The 25,310-nt window shown below is 36.7% G+C and overlaps 4 protein-coding genes across 8 annotated transcripts; 3 read left to right on the top strand and 1 right to left on the bottom strand.

The window, feature by feature from the left end:
* Positions 1 to 328: 328 nt before the first annotated feature.
* BZIP4 (basic leucine-zipper 4) lies at positions 329 to 1,122 on the top strand. The gene has a single exon (XM_021965925.2). It carries the CDS (start codon positions 351 to 353, stop codon positions 810 to 812), a length of 462 nt encoding a protein of 153 aa, XP_021821617.1. The 5' UTR covers positions 329 to 350; the 3' UTR covers positions 813 to 1,122.
* A 3,197-nt stretch (positions 1,123 to 4,319) lies between these two features.
* On the top strand, positions 4,320 to 9,963 carry ZCF125 (P-loop containing nucleoside triphosphate hydrolases superfamily protein). 2 transcript variants are annotated; one of them, XM_021965905.2, is made up of 18 exons: positions 4,320 to 4,571; positions 4,674 to 4,763; positions 4,862 to 4,980; positions 5,056 to 5,169; positions 5,246 to 5,327; positions 5,435 to 5,502; positions 5,590 to 5,652; positions 5,791 to 5,933; positions 6,018 to 6,120; positions 6,222 to 6,302; positions 6,710 to 6,778; positions 6,854 to 6,913; positions 7,028 to 7,180; positions 7,310 to 7,603; positions 8,034 to 8,117; positions 8,234 to 8,392; positions 8,475 to 8,714; positions 9,384 to 9,963. In XM_021965905.2, the coding sequence occupies exons 1-18, from the start codon at positions 4,424 to 4,426 to the stop codon at positions 9,819 to 9,821; spliced, it is 2,508 nt and encodes an 835-aa protein (XP_021821597.1). In that variant the 5' UTR covers positions 4,320 to 4,423; the 3' UTR covers positions 9,822 to 9,963. The 2 variants fall into 2 exon arrangements, with proteins under 2 accessions (XP_021821597.1, XP_021821596.1); XM_021965904.2 differs by having other exon boundaries at positions 4,321 to 4,571; positions 8,475 to 8,747.
* A 2,351-nt stretch (positions 9,964 to 12,314) lies between these two features.
* LOC110763161 (uncharacterized) lies at positions 12,315 to 13,792 on the top strand. Its single transcript, XM_021965924.2, has 3 exons — positions 12,315 to 12,824; positions 12,972 to 13,068; positions 13,189 to 13,792. The coding sequence occupies exons 1-3, from the start codon at positions 12,315 to 12,317 to the stop codon at positions 13,722 to 13,724; spliced, it is 1,143 nt and encodes a 380-aa protein (XP_021821616.1). The 3' UTR covers positions 13,725 to 13,792.
* On the bottom strand, positions 12,913 to 25,108 carry PRP40A (pre-mRNA-processing protein 40A). Of its 4 annotated transcripts, none has more exons than XR_015836423.1 (30): positions 24,951 to 25,108; positions 24,512 to 24,569; positions 24,139 to 24,204; positions 23,706 to 24,041; positions 23,417 to 23,611; positions 22,888 to 22,961; positions 22,565 to 22,634; positions 20,946 to 20,998; positions 20,761 to 20,818; positions 20,293 to 20,660; positions 20,110 to 20,182; positions 19,722 to 19,820; positions 19,555 to 19,623; positions 19,398 to 19,475; positions 19,113 to 19,199; positions 18,968 to 19,002; positions 18,741 to 18,846; positions 17,995 to 18,075; positions 17,814 to 17,906; positions 17,670 to 17,723; positions 17,478 to 17,594; positions 17,255 to 17,353; positions 16,714 to 16,761; positions 16,554 to 16,646; positions 15,834 to 15,941; positions 15,691 to 15,755; positions 15,483 to 15,585; positions 14,894 to 15,196; positions 14,619 to 14,800; positions 12,913 to 14,166 (listed from the first exon to the last, which is right to left on the bottom strand). XR_015836423.1 is itself a non-coding variant. In XM_021965921.2 (29 exons), the coding sequence occupies exons 2-29, from the start codon at positions 24,542 to 24,544 to the stop codon at positions 14,669 to 14,671; spliced, it is 3,096 nt and encodes a 1,031-aa protein (XP_021821613.1). In that variant the 5' UTR covers positions 24,545 to 24,569; positions 24,951 to 25,108; the 3' UTR covers positions 14,473 to 14,668. The 4 variants fall into 4 exon arrangements, 2 of the variants coding, with proteins under 2 accessions (XP_021821613.1, XP_021821614.1); XR_015836425.1 differs by having other exon boundaries at positions 12,913 to 14,083; XM_021965921.2 differs by lacking the exon at positions 12,913 to 14,166 and having other exon boundaries at positions 14,473 to 14,800.
* Positions 25,109 to 25,310: the final 202 nt, after the last annotated feature.

Raw genomic sequence — 25,310 nt, 5'->3', positions numbered from 1 at the left:
GATCTTGTATGTTGGAGCCCACCGTCTCTCTCCTCTTCTCTCTCAGTCCAAACTTCACACCCCACCGCACTCCATTCCACTACCTTTACACAAAAGTTGTGCACGTAATGGCACTACACCAACCCTAAAATATTATTTTTAAAACAACTAAATAATTAAATAAAAGTTAATTAATTCAAGACGCTGTTTTTTGTTAATTTATACTTTTCATGGACAATAATGCCCTCCCTGCTCCAAAAACTTTTGCTTGTGGTGGACCCCACGTGTCCCTCCCCTTCAACGATAAATACTCAGCCCCTCCACTTCGTTCCTTCCCTTTTCTCCTCCTCTCCTCCCTACGCTACACTCAAATGACCATGAGTTTCTCAGCCATGCGCTTCAACCACGAACCGGTCCACTTTAACCGGTTTGAGTGCCCGGTTCAAGAAACCGGACTCACAACAGCTGAAATCCAGGAACTGCTGTCCCTGCTCCAAGAGGGAAACGCGGCCTCTCCAAACTCCGGTTCAGAGGATTCGAACCGGGCAGTTTACTCGGTGGACGAGAAAAAGCTTAGGCGCAAGACGTCGAACCGTGAGTCAGCCCGGCGGTCCAGATGGAGAAAGAAGAGGCACTTTGAGGACCTGACCAACGATGTGAACCGGTTGAAAGTAGAGAACCGGGAGCTGAAGAACCGGTTGGGCGTAGTTGCTCAAAAGTGTCACGTAACATGGAGAGAAAATGACCGGTTGACATCCGAGTCCCTAGCCCTAAGGGCCAGACTTTCGGATTTATACTGGAATTTTGTTGCCATGCAGATGCAGTCACAATAATATATAAAATCCCCAAGAGTAATTAACAAAATGATCATCATCATCATTTATATTAATAAGCTCTAATTAACTGGTAATTAATTAGAGCAAGATTAAAGAGTATCATATGGTTGGTCGGGGTACATTTGGCTGTCTGAAAATGATGGGTTTTTTTTCTTCTTATTTGCAAGTTTCAGGTTCTAGGTCGTAGCTCCACGAAAATTTGGTGGGGATTAGGGCTAGGCATATAGCTGGCTAGATATCGCCATGCATGCATATGTAAATATTTTGGAGGATTATAATGAAAGTGGAGGCTCTTGTTTTTGCCTTTTTCAATTATCTGCGCTGTGCTCACGAAAAGGAACGCTGCTGCACTGCATATTTGTTTCACGTTGTCGGTCTATACTCTATGTAAAGATTCGAGAATAAGTTTGTAGCTTTTTGGTTTTGCATGTTTCTTTTTTTCTCCAAAATAATATAATTTTCTCTATGTTGCGTGAAAATTGATGCTTGCTAGCTACAATTCCGCAACATATATATATATATAATATGCGCAAATTTGAAAAAGACCAACACCTAAAAATTCATGCTAATATATATATGTATGGCTATAGCCTTTTACCTAAACGATTCGTGTGTTTCTACTTTGTGTGATATATACAAATATAACTTAACGTAATTAACATGAGCGTTTCCGTTTTATATTTACATTTTGGGTGTAAATCGAACCAAAATCAAATACCCCATAAGGTAATATCACAAATTTTGTTGAAGAATATTGAAGTCCCATATCAGAAACTTAACAAAATCAAATACCCCATATAATGAATGGTTTCACTACTAATAACATCGAGACTTTTTATATAAAACCTCGCACTTGCTAAATAAGTTGTTAAATTAGGAACAATATCGATATTGCTAGTAGTAGGCCATGAATTCGTCTCTCTAAAATTTAACAAATCTTAATACACAATATACATCGATCTTCACAATTATTGAAACTTGTTCCTAAACCAAAGTATTTGTATATGCATATTCAAATATTGAATCTGTCATATGATTCAGTGCAAACACTGAAAAAGATGATACCATTGTATCTTATTTCTTGAATTTAGTTTAGATAATATTTAACATGAAAGGGGTTAGTAGTTAAGTGTGATTAGATATGAATTTAGATTAATTATCATAACTTTTGTAATTGGCATTATGCAGCACATGTGGGCAGCATTACCTTCCTTCCACTACCCGGACAAAGCCATCTTACGTTTACCTAAAAACTGCACGAGAGAGACGAAGCAACAAAAGTTGGCATCTAGATTAGGCAACATTCGACACATGGACTTACCAGATGGAGTGATAGAAAAAAAAAAAGGAAAGAAATTAAAGCAACAAATCCAGACCAGATAATTAAATTTGTATTGTCATCATCAATCAAGCACAGATTAAATTGTCTACTTTCGATCACCAGCAACAAAAATTATTTATGCTTCTTTTTTATTAGAGACTGGAATTATAAGGATATAATTAAAGAGACTGGAATTAAAGGCTATATATATATATATATATATATGATAATTAATCTTTGATCTTCTCCTTTACAGCTAGCTGGAGCTTTTTCAGAAGTAATGGTTGGTTCATAATCAACCATTACAATTGGTATTAGAACCAACCACCACATCTAATTAAGATTATTTGTGTATGGTAGCATGCATATGTTTGGGTTTAATAGGCTCCAACTTTTGACATGTCCATTCAAAGAAAAAGCAACCCAAAATTTTATAATGGAAGATTCTCAATTCATCCTTAACACAAGCTAACGTATTAGGTTGAATTAATTTGGAGAACGATGACCAAATGGCAAACAACCAAAAGTAGTAATTAATAATTTTCAACCTCTTTTTTTAAAAAATAAATAAATAAATAGTACAAGCGATTATTGGGGGGTTTTATACATAAATATTTATTGAGTGTATGAGGATTTCGAAACTCTGTCGACATGAGTGGAGATGGAAGAGCTCCACCGACTAAAGCTAGCCTATACCCAATTGGGCTTTCAACCTCTTAATTATGTAGCCTTAATTGTATTTATATGTTTAATGTTTTTTGAAGAGTTATACTTGGCCATGCTTAATGGATATTGGACAAAGAAAAGGTGCATTGACTATATAACTTACAATACAATTAGACAATTAATCTTGTCGTGGAATGGATTATGGATGGGGCATTTTCAATCCAGATGCAAGGAATGGATTTGATTTTCGGATTTGTAGCCCCCATCAAATCGCCAAAGCGATATATAATTAAAAGGATCAAAATAGTAAAGCGAAAGAAAAAAAGACTTATCGGCCTAGACCCATTTGAATATTAATTCAACCTCTAATAACTAAAATAGAAAAGAAAAAGGAGAAAACTACCATTCATGACCTAATCCTCCAAACTCCTGACCATGCTAGAAGAAACTGTATCTATGAGAAAAGGAGCAAACTTTCATTCATTCATCCATTAGGTCTCTTTCGCGACAGTTTCTTCATTTGCAAGTTCATCACAACTAACCCACGTGTCAAAGAAAGGCACACTTGCTAGATCAAATATGTTACCACGTGCTTCAATTGTTGGTAATAATTTAAACAAAAGTACTGATAAAGTAAAAAAAGATGTTGGTAAAAGTAAATATCTTTTTGACTTCTTCGTCTTCCTATGTTCATGCATGTATTGGATTTTGGATTTTGGATTTGTGGGTCAAGTTGAATCATCAAGAGAATCATCACCCGAAAAAGAAAAGGGTATCAAAGTTAAGGCAGGTATATGTCATGTCAATAGTTATTTGCAATCTCATAGTCACTTTCCTTCTCCCTTCTTTCTTCCTATCTTTCGCAGTCAATCTTAAACTTTCTTATTTCTAGTGGTTTTCAAAATCACGTTACTGCGGCTTGCTCGAGATTATCTCTAATTCAAACTGGATCTTTATGATAGAAGAAGGTCTTGGGTCAAACAGTTGAATCACACCATTCATTTACCCAATATATAGAGGGTCCCGCTCCTTTGTGAGAGCAGTCAGACTAACGACATAGTTCAACCGCTTGACCTAAGACTTTCTTCTTTAATAAAGATGGACATGAATTCTATAGTGATGTTGGATCAAATTGGTTAGTTTGATTCAACAGTTAAAAGAAAGGATCTTATCTAAATTCCTCCACATAAAATGACTCTAGAGATGGACCTCACAAATTTGGACCGTACCGGTACCGCACTAGTTCAAAATGAGGAAGATAGGCCCATTGGGGAACAAAGAGATCACTATTTGGGCTTCAAACGAGAAAAGGGCATGGGATATACAGGCCCATGAACCTTTGGGCTTCCGCATATTGAGCCCATTTGTTTACGTCTCTCCTGGATTTGGCACCCAAATTTTCAGGGCCGACGCGCTAAAATTCAAATTTAAAATTTTTGGGCCGTTACCCTGAACCGTTCAAATCTGGACTGAAAATATCATAACAAACAAAGAGAAGGGCATTTTCGTAAAGCGAACAAATTCAAATCAGAACTTGTTCGAAGTGTTAGCCCGCCTGCTGTTTGAATCGGTGAGAAAGTTTAAGCGGCCGTAGTAAACCAGAGACTCAGTAAAGGTTTCAATGGAGAAGATCTGCGTGGCGGTTCGAGTGAGACCTCCTGTATCTCAAGATGTCTCCAATGGAGGAACTTTCTGGAAGGTCGACGACAACCGCATCTCTCTTCACAAGCCTCATGGCACCCCCATATCCGGAGTATCTTACGCTTTTGGTAAGGACCTATACATTCACACTTGTACATTTATTTCAGTATTCGTATTTGTTTGTGTTTCCGAGAGATTTACTTGTAAGAAATGTGATTTTGTTGTTATAGATCATGTGTTCGATGAAGGCTGTACGAATTCTAGGGTTTACGAGCTTCTTACCAAGGACATTATTCATGCTGCAGTCGAAGGATTCAATGGTATTTGAGAAAATTTTCAAAGTTTCAGTTCTATTTTAAATTAATTGATTTGATGGAATTTGTATTCAATTTGATATTTTGATGTGTAAAATTTTCAGGAACTGCATTCGCGTATGGGCAGACCAGCAGTGGCAAGACTTTCACCATGAATGGTTCTGAAAAAGACCCAGGAATCATTCATCGAGCAGTTAGAGATGTATTTGACAGAATCCAGATGGTAATGAGCTTTATCATTTTTGTTTTGAATTTTGATGCTTACTGTATTGACTTTGATGCTACTTTGCATTCTCAGATTTCGCACCGCGAGTTTCTGATTCGAGTTTCCTATATGGAAATCTATAACGAGGAAATTAACGACCTTTTTGCAGTAGAGAACCAGAAATTGCAGATTCATGAGAGTTTGGAGGTTGGTTACTGACCCTTTTGACAATTTTAGATAGCTTCTTTAAGTGAATTGGAATGACTGATTTTCTCGTGTTCAGCGTGGTATATTTGTTGCTGGCCTCAGGGAGGAAATTGTCAGTAATGCTGAACAGGTTTTAAAGCTCATTGAGTCTGGAGAAGGTCTGCACCTTGCAACCAAAACTTGAGTAACAGGGTTTTATGTTTTTGTATGCGCTCTTACTTGAATATTCGTTCTTAATGTGTGTGTGGTGAAATGTTTCTTGCAGTTAATAGGCACTTTGGAGAAACAAATATGAATGCTCGGAGTAGTAGATCTCACACAATATTCAGAATGGTATGTCCATATTTTATTTTGTTATATGGAGCTCCAATTATGTATTGGATTTACTCCTAATTAGTGGTATATGTCTTATGAGTTTAGGTAATTGAAAGCAACGCAAAGGACACTAGTTCAAGTATTGATGCAATTCGTGTGTCTGTCTTGGTGCGTATTCTTCTGCCATTCTGTGTCTATGTTGATAAACTGTTCCAGATATTTGTTCTCTCATGTTTTAATATATCCGAATTATTTACTTTCTGATTCTGTGATTATTTGTCTTTAAATTTTAATTCGTGCATGCAGAATTTGGTAGATTTAGCTGGGTCTGAACGGATTGCTAAAACTGGAGCTGGCGGAGTACGTCTTAAGGAAGGAAAGTACATAAACAAGAGCTTGATGATTCTTGGTAATGTAATTAACAAACTTAGTGATGGTGCAAAAAACAGGTATTTGTTTCTCTTTTAGTAAATCAATTCTAGCTGAATGTAAAACAATTTTTTTCTTTCTTTCTAATGATAACTTTTATGCAGGGGTCATATTCCTTATCGCGATAGTAAGCTTACCCGTATACTTCAACCTGCCCTTGGTGGCAATGCCAAAACTTCAATTATATGTACTATAGCACCAGAAGAGGTAGCATATCATTTGCTCCTATGGTATTATATTTATTTATTTTAGCATCATACGCCAACTGTATGGTTTATAATTATAATAAAAATTATGGATGCATTTAGGTACACATTGAGGAAACAAAGGGAACCCTTCAATTTGCTAGCAGAGCTAAGCGCATCACTAATTGTGCTCAAGTGAATGAGGTTTGTATCTTCTTGTGTATTATATTCGACACTATGTTGTGCTAGCTTGGGATTATAACATCTTCAGAAACTTCTAATTACGAGGTTGATGACTTTGTTACTGCTGCACATTCGTCTTTTCTTTTGTTTTTTGGTTCATTGCAATTGGAAAGTTTGAGTATTATATAAATTTTTGGGTATGAAGAGAGTGGCGTTTCATGGGAATGAATTCTTAGAAGTTCAAAAGTTATTGGAACATGATTTCAATCCATAACTTGCCTCAACCACTTTTTGAACTTGTAAACCATCCTTTTTCTGTTTCATTAGTTTTTTGTTTTTATAAAGCTTCTGTATCTTTTCAGTCTGTTTATCTATTCCTCTCCGTTTAACTTAACAGTGGAATTTAATAATGGTTGAATCTTTCACAGATTTTGACAGACGCAGCCTTACTGAAGCGGCAAAAACAAGAGATAGAAGAGCTTCGTAAGAAACTTCAGGTAGGAATCATCACATGTCATTTTACACAAAAATTAAGGCACAAGCTAACATAACTTTCTTTTGTTGAAAATCAGGGATCCCATGCCGGGGTGCTGGAGCAAGAGGTATTAAAATTGCGAAACGACTTGCTTCAGGTATGTTGTTTTTCCCCCCAATTTGAAGAATATAGAGTATCATCTTCATCATCAAGTATAACTTGTGTACATTCTTCGTTTTATGCACTTAGCTGCTAACTTTCCATTGTTCAGTATGAACTAGAGCGGGAGAAGCTGGAAATGGAACTGGAAGAGCAGAGGAAATCACATAAACAACGCGAACAATGCATCAGGGATCAGCAGATCCAAATTGACAATCTCGGTAGTATTTCTACTACTTCAGACGTCGACAGAAGTTCTAGTCAGGTATAACCTGTATGCCTTGTTATACGTACAAATTTTGAGTCATATCTATTCTAAGTTTCATGTTTTATGTTGTTTTAGGGTCTTCAAGTTATTTCTTTGATGTTCTGATATTGTTAAATCTGTTTATAGGCACAAGATTCTGGTAGACAAAGCCTTAAGGAAGACGGTGATGGCAGCTATGGTAAATCTCAAGGAGATCTCTTTAGGACCCCTTCTTTGAAGGCAGTTCCCCATTCCTTTGTTGTCAAGCGATCAAATTATTCACCAGTGCCCGGTTTTAGCCCTCTTCCAGATTCTTTTAGCAACGTCGTTGATGAAGACACGTGGTTTAAAATGAACAAAGGTTTCATAGCTGACCTTGATTCCCTTCAAATGACTCCTTCAAGAACAGTTCAATCCTTTCCGCCAAGTGATGAAACTGCTGTGAGTCTAATTTTAATCCACTTTTCTTCACTCTCCTGAAATTTTCATTATTTTTCTGTTTGTTACGTCGAAGGAAAGGGAGAAGCAATGATCCTCATGCTATTTTATTGTGTTGCATTTTGCTTGTTCGCTTGATGTATTTCACTGTGTTTAAATTGTGATTAAGTTTGTCATGGTTGTGTAAGTTAAGTTAGAGATTGGTATTTTCTTTTGCAACTTGCCAGTATCTTTTAAGTGTTGTTGAAACTGCATTCGCAGCTTATATCTCATTTACAGCACATCTTAAAATTTAGATGCAACTAACTTTCCTGTGATATATGATATGACTAATGGACTACTGCAGTAACACTCACCATTTTGTAAGATTTCCAAAAAATTTGGGACATGATTTTTAAGAGTTGTTTTCATTTGTCTCATCAAATTTTTTCAGGGTTCAAAGGAGAATTACAAGCAGGAGGTCCAGAATTTGAAGAGACAACTAGAACTTGCCACTGAAGAGAGAGATGATCTTATGGTTAGTATATCTCATAAATTTTACTTGTTCTTCTTTGATACAATAGAATCTAAAAATGCGTAAATTATACTCCTGCCCACATTCATGGATTTCTGTATTGATGCTTATATGTGCAGAGGAAACATGACGAACAAGTCGTATTGAATGATCGATTAGTTTCAGAGATATCTGAACTCCAAAAAGAAGCACAGCTAATTCGAGAAATCCCTCAAAGGCTTTCTGAATGTGCGGCAACTTGCAAAGATATTTATGTCGATGTTTTATCAAAGACTCAGGTAATAGCGGTTTTTCATGTTGGGCTCTCCCAACCTTTATTTGGTGTTATACAATTGACTAACACTAGGGTTATCTGGACAGAGCTTTATATCCGATGAGAAAACTTCTGCGGCAAAATTGGTCTCAAGCATAAGTGAAATTGGCACAAGCCTTTTTACGACTCTAGAGACCCATTTCTCAGTGGCATCTGGTGAAGGCCAAAGATCATTTTCCGAGACTAGTTCTCTGATCCAAGAACAGCGAGAAGTGCTCTCTGAGAGGTTGAACAGCACAATTAAATTATTGGTATCATCAGAAAGACCAAGCATTGAAAATGAACAAGTAAGGACTTCACTATGCAGCTGTGAACACAAGGTAGCTGCCTGGTCACAATTATCAAGATATTATCCATTAGTTGTGATTTTATTCTCTGCCCTGTTGTTAAGGATATCCTATATGTTTTTAAATAATTTTGATACATAAGTATCAGTTACACTCAACAACAGTTCTAAAAAAAAAATATTCTAGTCAAATTTTTGCAAACCCTTGGGGCTAGGTCAAGCTGGGAGGAGGTGAGAAAATATGTTAGGATTAGGATAGGTCGAGGGTTTCATTTCTTCCAGTGTAACTAAAAGAAGAGTCAAAATGTTGTCATATGCACGTAGTAAACATACAGTAGGAATGATTGAAGCTTTTATCATTACTTGTTATGTTCCATAAATATGTTATTTCCAGAGTCTTCTTCCTTGCAATTTACTTGTACTTTCAGCAGATTAAATTTCTTGTTTGTCCTGTGCTTTTCGTATATCTGCAGAAGCATCTAAATCAATTTTTTTATAATGATGTGCAAATGATTCCATTATCTTGGTATTTCTGGTCCGGCCTTTTAAATTAGCTGATCCTGCGGAAATTATGAAAGAACCAAATTTAGTTGGGAGATTGGGGGGGGTGTACAGAGAGCAATTTACGCTGGTTTTGTTTTGTCTTTAAGATTTAGTTTTTGTGATAAAGGGCTGTGCAACCGGAGGAGAAAATGCATGTTGGAAGGAAAAACTAAGCAATGAACTCATCACTATCAAGGAAAGATACCATGGCCTGGAGGAAGAGTTAGATTCCAACAACCAGCTTCTGGAGAAATCAAAACAAAGATATGATGCCTTGGAAGCTGAGTTTCAGCTTTTGAGAGAAGAAAGAGATTCTTTGCACAAAATGGTCTCTGAATCATCTCAAACACTTGCTCTGGCTACTGACCAAAAGGAAAATGTTCTCAAGGATCTGAATAATGAGGTGCTCAGAAGGAAAGATCTTGAAGAGAAAATTAAACAGTTTAGTGTCGCTTTTGGCTGTAGGAAGACATCGCTCATGTCTTTCCACAGTGAATTTAAGTCCAAAATTGAGAGTTTAAGAGACAAAAATCCAGCTTCAATGCCCAAATCTGTTGGATGTTAAAGATTATCAACTAAATGTAGGCTGTAATGTTCGTTATCTTTTGTGTTCAGAATGACTCTTTTGAATGCTTGTTATTATGTATTTATGAAATGAAAAACTCTCGATTGATAGATTTTTTCGATCGGTAGACATATTTTTTCAACTTCCCTTCTGACTTTAATGTTGTGACATTTTGTACGGGACTTGTAACTCAAGGGACAGAAAGTCCTTTAACCTCACACACACTTAAAAAATTTCATCTTTCTGACTAAAAAGCAAACCAAAAATGTTATGGGGTTCCAAGAATTTCATCTTACTTTTCCCTCTTACCTGATCGAAAAAGCAAAACAAAAATGCCCTAGGGCTATTAAAAATTACATCACATACTAGCTAGTGATATGGTGGCCTGAAACACGCAAAAGGTGTTAGCCTCAGAAAGAAAGCGAAGGAATTTAATGCGTTTCTTTTCTTGAGTTGATTAGGGATTTTTATTGTAAGATAAGATTTTGGTGGAAATTGAGGCCCATAAACCATCGCATCACGATGGAGAAATCCACATTATAAATATAAAGCCCCACAAGAAACAAAATAAATATAAAAGAACCCATCATCTATATTTTTCTGGAAAGGAAATCTGTCACAACATTTAATATTTGAGGATGTGTCCCGTTACTATTAGGTGCAACAAATTTCCAATGCGCGTGATGTTAGCGTAAATCACGGGACCACAAGACTAATCAGATTAGGGTTACGTTATTATATCATGTATAATTTTGGGAACATTTCTGGTCCCATTGACATTAAATACGTGACACGTGTTGCATGATTCTAATTAAATCTAATGATTTTGATGACAGATTTTCTGTCATGAGTATAGATGATTTTTGTTTCGTTTTCTAATCCAACAATTGTCGTTTATGATAATTGAATTCATGATTTCCTTAAACCTAACGATACCATGTCCTTAATTGCTGATTTTTGTTTTGTTTTTCTAATCCAACAATTTTCGTATATTTTTCTATAGAGAAAATCAATCATTGTATTCATAAATCCACAAGGACAAATACAAATACCCACAAGAACAAATACACAAATATTCACAAAAGAGTAATACAAATATAAAAGTATGATAACCACATACGATTAATCCATATACAAGCCGTATAAAGCCAGAAAAATTAACACAAAAGCTGCATGCCTGAAATTGTATTCATTTACGTATATCTTGGTTTTATACACAAATATGAGAGAATTTTTACTTTTTGGATGGAGAGCGAGTGGGAGAAGGTTGGTCAACAATCTCTGGGCCACAATCTCGAATTAGATTTTGAACTTTCTTTTTTTTGGCCAGTACATCACTGGAAATTCTTTTACTTGTGATCCCCAACATTTCCATGTTGATGACATATCTGTTTTTCTCGTTGCATCATTAGTAATACTTTTGTTTTCTTTTCCTTTTTTCTGAAACTGCATAACTGGTAATACTTTTCCTCGTGATCCCCAAAATTTCCTTGTCGATGACAATGTCTGCATTCGTTTGCATGATCCGTAAGCAAACTATTTTTCTTCTTTTCTGGTTGGAACAAAAACTAATCGAGGAAAGACGGACATGGCCAAGTGAAAGGGACGAAAAATAGAAAATAAAATATTTCACATGACGCATTCATAGCATATGTTCACACACGCACAAGTCAGCATGTGTGAGCTTAAGACAGCATTTCAAATACGGACATCTTATGACGCAGACAAATACAATACAAAAACAAATGTTATGATATTTCCCTTTCTAAATGGCATCAAGCTGTTCGTGTTCACAATCGGACAACGTAACATTTTAGATTATCGAATATCTTTCGACTTTCATTTTAGATTATTGGTAAGGAAATACAAGTATGGGAGTTGGGTTCTGAGGCTGAAGTCCATGCAGAACCGTATTCAAGTTGCCTCTGTTCCATCAAAAGCAGGTTATGGTCATTGGTCACCACCACCAAGCCCAAGTAAGACAGAAAAATTCTGGGACCATTTATCAGTTCTATATATTGCACAGAGATAAAATTCAGGAAGAAGAAGTGAGGGCTCAATCAAAGACAGCTAATGAATCAACAGAAATTTATTTACCAAAACTACATTGAAATAAGAGACTAGATTTTTTTTTTTGGGGTCAAAAGAGACTGGATTAAAAACACACCTATAAGACCTAACTGGCAAGTTGCAACCAACCAACCCTGGAGCTCATAGGTCTTAAAGGTACTTTAAACAGTTAAATAGATACAACACAGAAATAGCTTGCAGCTCTCTCTCTCTCTCTCTCTCTCTCTCTCTCTCTCTGACATTAATAAATACCCAATATTTCTTCTCTGTTCTGCTTCTGTTCAGCCCCAAGCTGATAGAAATGATTTTTCTGTCTAAATTAACTCACCAGAACCCCTTCATCACCATCATCTCTCCTTTGCTAACTTTTCTAGTTTGCACCCCAACTCTTCCATCTCAGCCTCTCCAACACAGAATTTACTAATGGCTTCCACAATACAGAAGCCAGTAAAACAACTTGCAGAGCTCCTCCAGGAGCAACAAGAACCCTTTGTCCTAGAGGTTTACCTATTTGAAAGAGGGTATCTGAGAAAGAGCCTGAGTTCAAATAGAGAGGGTGGCTCTAGTTTCTGCAAGACTTTTAACAGATCATCCAGTTGGGGCCTAAGCAAGAGCAAAAAGGGTTCTCTCAGCTGTTCCAAAGTACTGAGATCTGTGTATAACAAGCTTGTTTCGAGAAACAGTGGGCCAAGCAATAAGAGTTCTGAAAACAAAGAAGCAGAACTCAATGCTGACACCGAAATGCGCAGAAAGAACCAAGAAATTGTGGATTCAGATAGATTTTCCTCTGCTAGCAGTAGGACACAGTATGATTCATGCACGGAGGGTGAGAAGGATGAAGCCTCAGTTTCTTTGCAAAATGATCATAAGGCCTCCCTTGCGGCCGACACTTCTCAAGTTTCAAAACCCTGCAATATGATCAAAGAGAGAAAGGTAGAAACACCACTTTCCCAATATCCCTCCTAATCTTTTCATGTAAAAACACGATAACTACCGGTTGAAAACAAAAAGACTTTCGATCTCTAGAAAATAAAAAATATATAGTATTTGGTTGCTAACAAAGCCAACAGGTTGCTACAGATAGAACAGTTCAATGGAGGCTCATTGCAGGGTCACCGTAAGCAACAAAACCCCGTTTCAGTACTAAAAGATACACCACCTTCCCATGCAGATGCAGGTTCACCTCTTCATACTCTCTTATTACAATAAACTATTTAAGGTTTTTTTTTATGTAGTTTTCTTTTTTCCTTTATTTAGATTATTTATTCTTGGTCAATCTTCTATTTTGGCGAAACAGTGCAAGAACTCCCGGCCATGTCAAGCAAAAAGGAAAGTCCATGTCCATCTACTTGTAATTTCAAGATAGCAGACGGCTCAATAGTATCAGCTTCTCTGTGGGAGCTGCTTTTCCAGCCAGCATTAGAGAAGCCAAGAAGGTCTGGAGTGTCAGAAAAGCTAGAGCCAGTCAGGTCTAATATTAATCCTTCCCCTCACTTCGCGAAATCCAAGAGGGTGTTGCAGCAAACAAGGCAGCTTCTGTTTGATTGCGTGAGAGAGATGACAGAAACTCATGCAAAGAAAGAGAGAGACCAGCAGCGAAACTGCAAAAGGTTCCCGGGGGCCGAAGAGATTGGAAACCTGCTTTATGAGAAATTAGGGACATGGGGCAATCAGGCTGGACATGAAGCCAACATAAATTCTGTTTTAGAGTTGGACTTGTTGGGTTCAGCTGAAGAATGGAGTAACAATTACCAAGAAAGAAGGGAAATCGGGAACGAAATCAGCGACACCATTTTAGATGAGATAATCGAAGAAATTGTGGCTGAAAAGTGATAAAATAATTGTCTGATACCAAAGTTGGTTGAGCTAATTGAATTCTAAAGATAGCAAACTCATGTCAACTTCGCTGTTTTCTCCCCATCATCACCATTAAGTTCTGGTACTTAATTAACAAAAAGATACGCTCATTTACTTAAGAGAGCACAAAATGTAAAACAAAGAGTTAATTTTTTAGGCAGATATATTCATTATTGTTAAGCGACAGGAGAACAAAAACATCGGCATTATTCCATGAAGCAAGAAGCAAGAAGCATTTTACCAGGCCATGATAAATTGGTTGATGTAGATATTTGAACAACCGGCATAGAAAGACATTAGATTAGAGTGCCAAAATTATTCTGCCCCATCCCTCCCTGCATTTAATGTGAAAGTCAGTCTCATTCCAAAGGGGCCATATGCAACCATCATATGGTCCCAATCAGCTTCCAAGATCATCCTGTAATGCAGTTGGCGAAATTAGGGTAGGATCTAATGCACATTTCAAATGAAAGCAACTAGTCAATGCAGTGGTCCATAGAGATTAATCTTATCCCTGTCCCATAAATTCTACTGCTCAGTACATTTTACGGGTTAGGTAAAATACATTTACATGTACTACTAGTACTACTGCCTTCCAGCCACCATTGGATCGTGCACCGCATTCGATTAAAAATTAACTGCAATGAAAGTATTCGATCCTCATAACTTTTACACAGAGCATCGCCTTGGCATAGAAATCAAATATACTTTGCATACATAATGCTTAAAAGAAGAAACTCTTAACGTATTAATTATTCCTTCATAATTAACAGAAGCATCATGTGATCTATCAAATTTCCAGTGTATAACCATAAGAACTCCTAAAAAGAATTGGTTATATTTGGAACGTTTAAACCATAATATGCTTACATCTCGCAGAGCCACAAAATTCACAGCACTGTAAAAATAGAACAGCAGGGCTACTGAATTTCCCCATCTTCACCAACCTCCCCATCTTCAAGTTCCCCATATCCAACATTTCGACGGGAACCATCCTGATGCTCTCTCTTGTGTCTTCTATGCCGACTTTCACTGTCAGATTCAGGTGTATGCTACCATAAAACACCAGGAAAATATCATACATTTTCCATTCATAAATAGCTTAAAAGTTTCGACCAAATATATTAGGAAATAAGTTCACATACTTTTCTTGATCTTTTGCGGTCACTACTATGTCTGCGTTTCTTAGACTCTTCTTTCTCCTCCTTATCAGAACCTACCTCATCCATGGAACTTTGATGCCGCTTCCGGTGCTTTCTATCTTTGTCTTTCTCCCTTTTCTTATCTTCTTTATGACCATGACTATCAGTTACGTCTACATTTTCACTATCTGTTTCATCCTTCTTAGACCGTTCTTTCCCCTTTTCTTTTTCACGTTCTCTCTCCTTCTCCTTCCTCTCTTTATCCTTACGCTTCTCTTTCTCCTCTCTCTCTCTCTCTTTTTTAGCCTGCAAAGAAATAAAATCAGTACAAAAATTCCAAATTCAAGCATGAAAACATGTACCAAAACTAAATTGACGAAGTTATGATTCACGGAATCAATTGAGTCGGCATAGATAAAATAATGAGTCGCCCAGAAAATTGTACAAATAATTGAATAATCAAACCAGAAATGGTTTTACTCAATATTTCATTTTAAAGCACATATTTTAAAATGGCATGTAATATGAGATCTATCTTGGTCTTTTATAAATAAAAGACAACCCAACTTATACATAGCAATAAAATCCACACCTTTTCCTCCTCTCGCTTGCGTTCTTTCTCTTTAGCCTTCTCCTGTAAGTTTGTAATATATTCCTCAAAAACTTCCCTACTAAAGTTCTCTTCCCCAATTGATCTGAAAATAGGCAAGAAAACATTTACAAACAGCAATATCAAACATTCAGAGGGAAAAAAAAAACATGTTAAAATGTTTTCAATAGTAAGTTATCATTAGAAAAACCTGTATTCTTGGGTTTCTTCAAAAAGGTGTTTGCAATCTTCCCAATTAGAAGCAGCAGTTATTTCCTACAAGGAACAGAACATGGAAGGTCAATGCAATCTCTAACGTAACACTTAATTTAATCCACAAGAGTGACACCACACCTTGAATGTGTGCAATAGCTTATTGAAGTCGTCACCTAGTCGTTGACGCTTCTTTGCTTCTTTCTCCTCCTTCTCCTTGGCCCTCTCTAATAATTCCTCATATACAAGCTTCAAAATAAGTAAAAGTATTAGCAGATTCAAATACACACATCATGGTTTGAAGAGAAACCAAATAAAAGTAGTTGCTGATTTAGAAACCAAAACAAAGTTGATCCTTGCATCAGTGAACAGAGTGTTACAGATGACGGCATTACAGTGTATTCATTGGGCCGAATCAGATGGAGATTGTGGTGACACTTTAATAAATTACTGGCTGTCGTTTTCAAACCCTTCAGCTTTAATAAGTGAAGAAGCACTCACTTATGTAAGAAAACCAAGAAGTGTATCGCTTATTTAGTCTTTTTTGACAAATATGCATGTATTTGTTAGAAGAATATACAAGAAACACGAAATTGCTACAAACATGTGAGCTCTGTAAGTCTAAATTTGAAGGGTACCATTTGTAGTGAACTATACAATACAAATAGCCACTTCAATATTTCCAGGCACAAACAAATTTTATTTGGTTAATCAGGGGGAAATATGCCAGCAACCAATGAAATAACACAATTAACTCGAATTTTACGGACCTTTTTATTCCAAGTATGCAAATGAATAATTTTCAGTTTTAGGAAAGAAACGGCAAATATCAAAAAAGGACAAAGAAGTGAAAGGGGTTACCTTAAAGTTAATGTCTGATATTGATGGGAAACCAATATCTTCCAAAATAGCAACCTTAAATTCTTCAAATGTCAGTGTAGAAGCCAAGGTAACCTGAGGGAAAAAATGATTAATATTTGACATGTTTTCAAAAATTTCACGCAAGTTTATAACATCATACCTTCCCCAACTTCATTGCATCCTTTATCCGAGCTTTATCTTCATGATACTGTCCATAAGCAAAAGAACAATGTCAGACATACAGAATCATCTGCATTGCAAGTTACATTGTGTTGAGCAATCAAACTCCATTACTAAAATTGTATTGTTAATGTATACATGCATACGACCCATTATAAATTGGCAATGAGCGAAGAGGACCATGATAATATATACTTTTATGCATGGCAATTAATTCCAGATGTGGGATTCTATACTCAACAACTCACTCCTCATGTATGGCATGACTGAGCCAAACACATGGACGAATTATATTGGGTGCGAGGAGCACGTGACTGTTACCCTGACATGTGAATTGTCCGCTCTGATACTTACATAGAAGCTAGAGCATCTAATCCAAAACCAGTAGGCTAGTGGAGAGGTCTAACATTTATATATTGTTGGCCAATAATTCTCGATGTCGGATTCTATTCTCAACATTAGCTAAAATACAGATAATTAATGGATCAAGACATGATGGTATAAGATGCTAGGTAACACACCTGTTTCTCTAATTCTTCAGCAACATCCTCAAACAATTCTTTTGGTGTTGAACCAGAGGTATTAGATGCAACAGCTTCATACGAAGACAGGTCTTTAACCTACAATCCAAAGACAACACTTATCAAAAGAGCTTCAGATGCAGAAGCAATGAAACATTTGTCTTTTAATTTACTATGCAGCTCTTCTTCATATATTATCTCCACAACAATTAGAGTTGAGCACCTTCATGCAGTAATCGCGCCAGTGAGTTTTAGCTGTAAGAATACCGTCGGCAACATGTTCTTCCATCAGCCTTCGAAACTCATCGCGGTTTTTCCTCTCAACCCGCCTCAATTGTTCCTTAAATTTAGCGAAACACAAAGATAAGAACATTGAACTGGAAGAAAAATAAATTATCATTTATATGGATTATACCTTCTGTATCTTCTTTTGCTCCTCTTCTTCCTTCTCAAGGTCACGAATATAGTCCTGCAACCAAAAAAAACATAATATAGTTCTAGTACATGAACACAACCAATCTTCTCTCACACATGATTGAACATAGATTATGTGATCTACCTGGAAAATGAGCAACCTGTCAAGTTTTTCAAGACGCAAGCATCTCTCATCATCCTCTAAGCGATCTTGAACTTTCCGCCACTGGCTGTTCACCTGCAAATGAATGATGATCACGACAAAAGGTAATAGATAAAATCAGTCACAATAAAATACACGTACACGTTCCTTTTACAAGGCTTACCTTGATAAAGTCACAAGATTCCAGGAATTTTCTATACTCTGCAATATTCTGCTTGTGCTCTTCAGCCGCCTTTTCTTTTTCCTGCATATAAGAATTGAAACCTAGGCAGTAAGAATAGGCATCCTCTGTGACATATGGGACCACTAATTTTAATCTGCCCACTCCAAATGAGAATATTGTCCCACTCCAAATGAGAATGACAATGGAATACTAATACATGGCAATCAATTCACTCTAAAAGATAAATGTATCTCAGTAGTTTTTTATTGCTTTTGTTTGAGAAACGAACTCAAAATTGTATTCTTTTCTGTCAGTTTATATTCCCTACAATCTAGGAAGTGTCAACATCTATATGTAAGTAACATGAGCACCCCATGAGTTTTGTAGACCTAAAGGACAATAAAAATGAGGATATCATTTAAGGCGGTTTTACCAAAGCAAATTCAACAGTTGGAAAATGCAACTTTAAACAAATCCACAAATTGAAGGGAGTTAGAACAAGTGGAGAACTGGACAATAAGTGAGACAGCAAACCAATAAGCCAATACCACCTGTCCAATTTGTGGTTCTTCAACATAATTCATGCTTAAAGCATGTAAAGCCAATTCTCAATCCTATCTACTCAGTACCAAAATTTTTTGCTACTAATATCTGGAGTCAAATATAAGGCCCTAATTTACAATATGATATCTACAAATGGTGCAAAGCATAAGTCAGAAAATGAAAAATGAAAGGCAAATTGTTACCTTCCTCTCCAATTCTACAATGTAGCTCTCATAAAGATCTTCCCGGTCCCTCGCTCGTTCTACAGCCTTGAATCGTTCATCATTTTCAAACATACTGACAGCTTTGCTGATCAGGCCAATATATCAGTCAGAACATCTAAAACATTTTGCATTCTTCCCAGTCATAAAATACATATAAAAAGACTAAACTCAAAATCACACTATTTATAGAACAGAGAGGAGTAAACCTCCATCTGGTTGCTGACATAAGTTCCCTGGACTCCTTCAGAAAAATATCAAAACACAAACTTTTTTGTTAAGATCAAGGCATGATGTATTATAAAATTATTAAAGAAAAATGCAGTAACCAATTATGACTAGAAAGCAACATACTTCCAACATTTTTGAAAATTCTTCCCGAGCTTTTTTCTGCCTCATGCGCCTCTCTTCGTTCTCCAGTTTTTTCCTTTGACCCAAGTACTAAATTAATAAATCTCATTAGTTTTAGGTCACAAAATGCTGCGAAATATTCTTGATAAAAATCATGAATATTAATCAGGGGGAGAGTCATTGAGCAGTGCACAATTCTAATGAAATAAAAGTAGTATTGAATACGTGCAAATAAACAAAAGAACGACAAACACTCTAAAGCAGTTAAGAAATCATTAATAAGATTACCTCATTAAATGCTTGCTTCCTCTCACCTAGAGTTTTTAAAGCACCATATCTTTTGTCATTAATGATCTCTCTCATTGTCTGATAAAATTTCAAAAACTGTCAGAAGACTCTTCAACAACAAAAGAAGGTGATAATAAGAATGGAATAGCCAAGCTACCTGCTCCCAAGTCCAATCGGAGTGAACATTTGCAGATTCCAGAAGTGCTTTAAATGCATTTTTTGCCTCCTAAAAGAGAACATAATTATACACATACTAATTTTTTTTTCTTTGAACAGGCACAACAATGAAAAATTGGACAAAGACATAAAATCTAATATGTGTACCTGCTTATTGGCATACACCAATGGTTCTTCATCAACTGTTTTCTCCTCTGAAGGAGTCACATTGACTTTTCCAGCAACTGCCATTCCTCTTTTTGCTTCCTGCCAGAGAGAAATCTCAGAAAAAGAAAATGAAGCATTCTGCAAAATTGTCTTGGCTAACTGCGTTCCTCACAGGTAGGTGCCTTTTGCAATAGGGACTAGCTAAAATTAAACCTTTCTTTTAAAAAGAACTGCTGTGAAATCAGTCTTAGATTTCAACATGCTGTCAAGAAAAGGTGAATAAAATGTACTTTTATCTCTATTGTGCAACCATAATTTTGTAGGACTTGACTGGAAACTTCCGGCTCAGTTAGGACATTTGCAATAGCCATTAAGAATCAAACCTTACCTCGATATCTTGAGTAAAAGCTCCATCATCTGCACTTCCAATTTCTTGAGATGTTACATTTTCATAAGTACTCCTGTAATTTTTCAGAACACATAAAACCAATTTGAACTAGAACACATAATGTGAATCATAAAAATATTAACAGGATGTGGAAAATAAAGCACCGAAAAAAAAAATTCATACACTGATTTTGTATTGGTGTTGACCAAAGTAGGAGGAACTCCAGTACTCCCTGAAACAGAAGCAGCCACTGGAGTGACAGTCACCACAGGAGGCTGAATGCCAACGCTACCTGTTATGGAAGACTGTGCACCAGAAGCAACTGATGATCCAGTAGGCGCAATGGGGGAAGGATTAGAAAAGGAAGACACGGGTATAACTGCAACTGGGCTCGATACCATCCCAGGTAGGGCTGAAGAAGTGCTGGGGCCAACTGAACTAGATCCCATAGGTGTTTCAGCTGAAGCAACAGCAGGAGGGGCATGAGAAGTCAAATTCATTTCTGAATGTGTTCCCTGGGCAAGTTCTCTTTGAACCTGTTCACGAGCCAACTGGAAGCACGTAGTTCAGAGTGAGAACATTAGTAATTTTAAAAATAAAATAAAAAAGAAGGCTGAAGACAAAAAAAACTGACAGGAAATGGTAAGAAACCTTTAACTCCTCTGGAATTGTCCACTTAGATTCCCTTGTAACTTTGTTGTAATAATACCTGCAACAGCCACCCACAAATTAATAGTTAACAACAACAGGCCCCAACAATTTTAAAAAACAAATCATATTGAGAAAACAAAAGCAGTAACTAGAAAAGCAAATAGAAATATAAGGATATGACGCACTTTTTCCCATCTGAAGAAGTATATTCCTTCCAAACAGTTGATGCATCAGCTCTCTATCACAGTGACAAAAATTATTAAGTGAAAATAGTCTCAATAAAGTCATTTGAGAAAGAATACTAAAGGTCATGGTTATAAGTTTACAATTATGAGCATAATCAGTCAGATACGAAGTTCACTAGAAAAAGATAACAGTACATGAGTTTCTACAGTAGAATCCCGAGTAGAAAATAGGTTTTTAAACAAATAGCAATGGGGCACAAAAGAAAACACAACCTTGATCAGATGATAACAGAAATTGGAAGGAAATTTAAAGGACAGACAATGAGAAATAAACACGCCATCAACCTGAGATCCATACATGTCTATAAATGAAGATGTCTGCCCTGCTGAGGTCAATTACACACCCAACAGGTGTACCAGAAATAAAAAAGATGAAGATTGAACGAAATCCTTATAACAGGTGAAAAATGAAAAAGAAGAGTGAAGAATAATCCCAGTCAAATTCCACATATGTGTAGACTTCTATAGGACTCTGGTTCCTTGCCTTCTGTGGCAAAGCAACAGGGAGAGAGCTCCGAATAACTTATTTAACACCAGCAGAACAGAAATAACAGTACCCACAAGAAGTTCTAAATATCCTTGAAATCCTTCCATTTTATGCTAGTCGAATTAAACATACTGTTAGACCTTCGCATTTAATGAAACCATGACAGATAAAACTAGGACACATACAAATAATATTCAAAGACCCAATAATTGTTAAAGTGGGAACCCCCAATCCCAGTGACATGACATTTCATACCTCTGAAAGTAGCACAAGAGTTCCTGTTGAAAAAGCCTTTATAAACCATAGACAGCAAAAATGTCATATAAAAACAAACAAGCACATGCAGAGAGAACTTTTCAAGAAAATTATTTTTAAAAAAGATCATGTATGGTTATTTTCGTACTAACTTAAAATTTATATAAAAAAAAGTTATTAAATAGCCAAGCAGCATCAAAGTGGGAGTTTGGGTGCACATCTGTGTGTGTGTGTGTGTGTGTGCACGTGAGTGTATGTACATGTCAATCTATGAGACGGCTGGATGTGCTTATAAGAATCATATATAAATGAATAATATTTTCCTAATAAGATACTAAAACTAAAACAACCCACAGAAGTCATAAATTGCCGCAATAAGTAGGCAAAAACATGCCCATCTTAAAACTCCAGCAAGGAGGATGGATGAGATGAGGGAAGGCAACAATTACTGCTTGGCATGCATTAACCACATCCAACTACAAGATAAATAAGATGTAAATAACAATTATTGCCTGCCTTGTGAAACTGAAACCCCGTCTTCAAAGTGAGCTTACAGAGCAGTCGTAAAATTTCTCCAGACTTGCCATGACATCTACAAACCAGTTGAAGCACATGCAAATAAAAGGATAATTCGCATAAACAATTTCGATCAATTTAAGCATGGCTACAACCTAAAATTGTCAAACATCCACAAATGGCAACAAAATTTATAGTGCAAATTCAAAAAAAAAAACATTTCAAGGGCCAGTTCAACAGGTAATTGGAGATGAAATATAAAAGTTCTAGCTGCTGGTAACCAGTCAGCAATATGACTCACCTCCATTGGTGTCATCAATTCTAAAGGTTTCTCCCAACTAGATTGTTTTGTTCTTCTGTTGAAATAATATCTGAAAAAATGAATCCATCAGTAAACAGAAATAAAAAAACACACAAGGTCAGGAAGGACTTCAGAATAACTAAAAGAAAATCAGAAAGTAACTCTCAAAATAATGAACCACACTGTTTCATATTGAAAAATAAATACATAATGGACCATTAGCGGCCTAAAATATTTATATTTTACCAGTATAAATTGAACATTTCATCAACTTCGAGGAGAAAAGTATAGAAAACACAAGCTGCAGAGAAATCATGAATTACCTTCTTCCATCACCCGACGTATGCTCTTGCCAATCAGAAGAAGACTGCTGTGTTTGGCTAGGAACATTTACAGCCTGAAATTTAGAAAAATATAAATTACACCAACAACAAAAAAAACATTCATTTTCCATGTGACAGCTATGTGCTCGATGTCTAAATCAGGATTAAAATAAAATTATCAGTGTCATGTCTGAGAACTTAGTAAACAACTACCAAAAAGTTCCTGATTGCTTGCATTGCTTTTCAAGTCTTCTGTTTGCACCCAAGTGTGCATCTTGTTTCATAGGGGATGTATGACAATCGTAATAACATGACCAGTGTGATAAAAATGACAATTTAGATGATGCAATAATTAGAAATTCACTCAGATGACAGTTCTTTTGGCATCTGTAAAACCAGATGACTTTAACAATTAGTGTCAAAATCAGATATCAAAACAGGTTGCATGAACAAAAGTCATGACATTGGTATCCTTTAATGGGGTTGAAGGTAATTGAATTGAATGAAATACAATAAATAAAGTACTTACAGAATCTGTGAAAGTAGTGCTTGAAGGTTGTTGACCGGACTGCTGTACTGGTGTAGGAACTGCTGCACCCTGATTACCAGAGGACACCCAAGGCTGTCCTGTGGCAGATACATGTGCTTGCACTTGAGACATTGGCTGAAACTGGGACGAAGAACTGACATTATTTTGTGGCTGGGCATATGAAGGTGGTGCGAACTGAGACAATTCAGGTGCATGTAAGTATATGAAAAAATCTGCTCAATAAAATCAAGGAAAACACATATACAGAGATAACATCATGTGAGCTTACCATATATGATGAAGAATAAGGCATTCCGCCACCAGCTAAGCCAGGCATCTGATTATTAAAAGGCAGGGCAGGTTGCTGAGACTGTGATGGGACAGATGTAATAGGCCTCGTCTGCATGTATTGCATAGGCAAAGCCTGTGACAAAGGTGTAGCATGACCAGGCTGACTTGGCCTGAGAGGATACGGTTGCATTGGTTGAGAAAATTGTAATTGCTGACTTTGACTAGCAGGCATCCCAACATTTGAAGGAGGAATACCTTGTCCCACAGGCTGAAACTGTTGGGAGGCTGATTGAATAAACTGTTGTCCTTGCTGTGTTGGAACCACTGGTCGATACTGCATCAAAGAGATTTGTACATACACCACTTATTAATAATCGACCAGAAAGTAGAGATGACAAAAGTCACCGAAGATAGGCAGGAGAAGAAATTACTTGAAGAGATGGGGATGAACCAAAACTTTGAGGACCCAAGGAAGCAACTGGAGGAGGCCGATATGGCTGACCGATAGAGGGAGGGAGAGATTAAAGAAAAAATACCAAAATTAAAAGTAAGTAAATAGTGTATTCCTATAAGGAAGGAATTACATAAATAAAAAATATTACTTAACCACATTTGTTCATACACTTAGAATGGTTAAAGTAAGTACTGACAGAATATGAAGTTTATATGACACCTAGAAAGACAACATGTACATGTAATTCCACTATCCTAAATCATAAACCATAATCAAAAGTGAATTACATTACAGGACAAAAATAAACTCATAATGACTGCTTAGCAATGATGAGGTTAGAAGTTAGGTACCTGCGCAGCTGAGGACTGAGGGTTATTAGCCATTTCAGCGCATATGCAATTAGGCAACCTGCAAAAATCAACAAACAAATATTTTCAATAAAATCAACAAGCTAACGCTAGTTGGAGACCCAAAAGCAGGAAACTGTGACTGAAAGTGCACCAAACCAGGTAAAGAATTGATTCCAATATGAGACTAGTTGAAAACGAACACTCAAATGCACCTAAACTCATCTATGCACTGCTTCTATTTAGACTTCCCATCCGCAATTACTAAAATAAATTCGACCACGGACCATTTGTATATAAAAAATAATAAGACTGTAATTTAATCTAATTGGACTCTGCACTTGAAACCTAGGGCAAATGTTGAGGAAAGAAAGAAGACGAAGAAGAAAGGGATGAGCAACCGTTCTGAGTTTTGAGAGGACGGGGGAGAAGAAGCACTTACAGGTGGGAAAAGGAGTGGGCGATCAGTGGTGCGAGAACTTGTTCTTGCTGACGAAAGATAGAGCTAGATGATCTCGCTGACTGTGTCTCCACCTAGGCGCTAGGGTTTAAGAAATCAGAGGGATTTGTTTACAGAGAATGAGGGCTCAAGAAATCAGAGACAGTTGTACTAACGTTTACCGACTTCCAATAATTACCCTGTGTTCCGCGGAATTTACACGCAGTCACAGTTAAAGCGTTTTTACTTGTGCATTGTGGTTCGGGTCGCTTTGAGCGGGTCGGATATACCCACACGCACCTTTTTTTTATTTCTCTTCTTCATTTTTTATTTTTTTTCTTTAACGAAATCCCGCGAATGCCA

Source organism: Prunus avium, chromosome 1, assembly GCF_965620075.1.
Source record: "Prunus avium chromosome 1, drPruAviu1.hap1.1, whole genome shotgun sequence".
NCBI lineage: Eukaryota > Viridiplantae > Streptophyta > Magnoliopsida > Rosales > Rosaceae > Prunus > Prunus avium.
The sequence above is the reverse complement of the archived record's forward strand: the minus strand, read 5'-3'. Positions and strand labels throughout refer to the sequence as shown.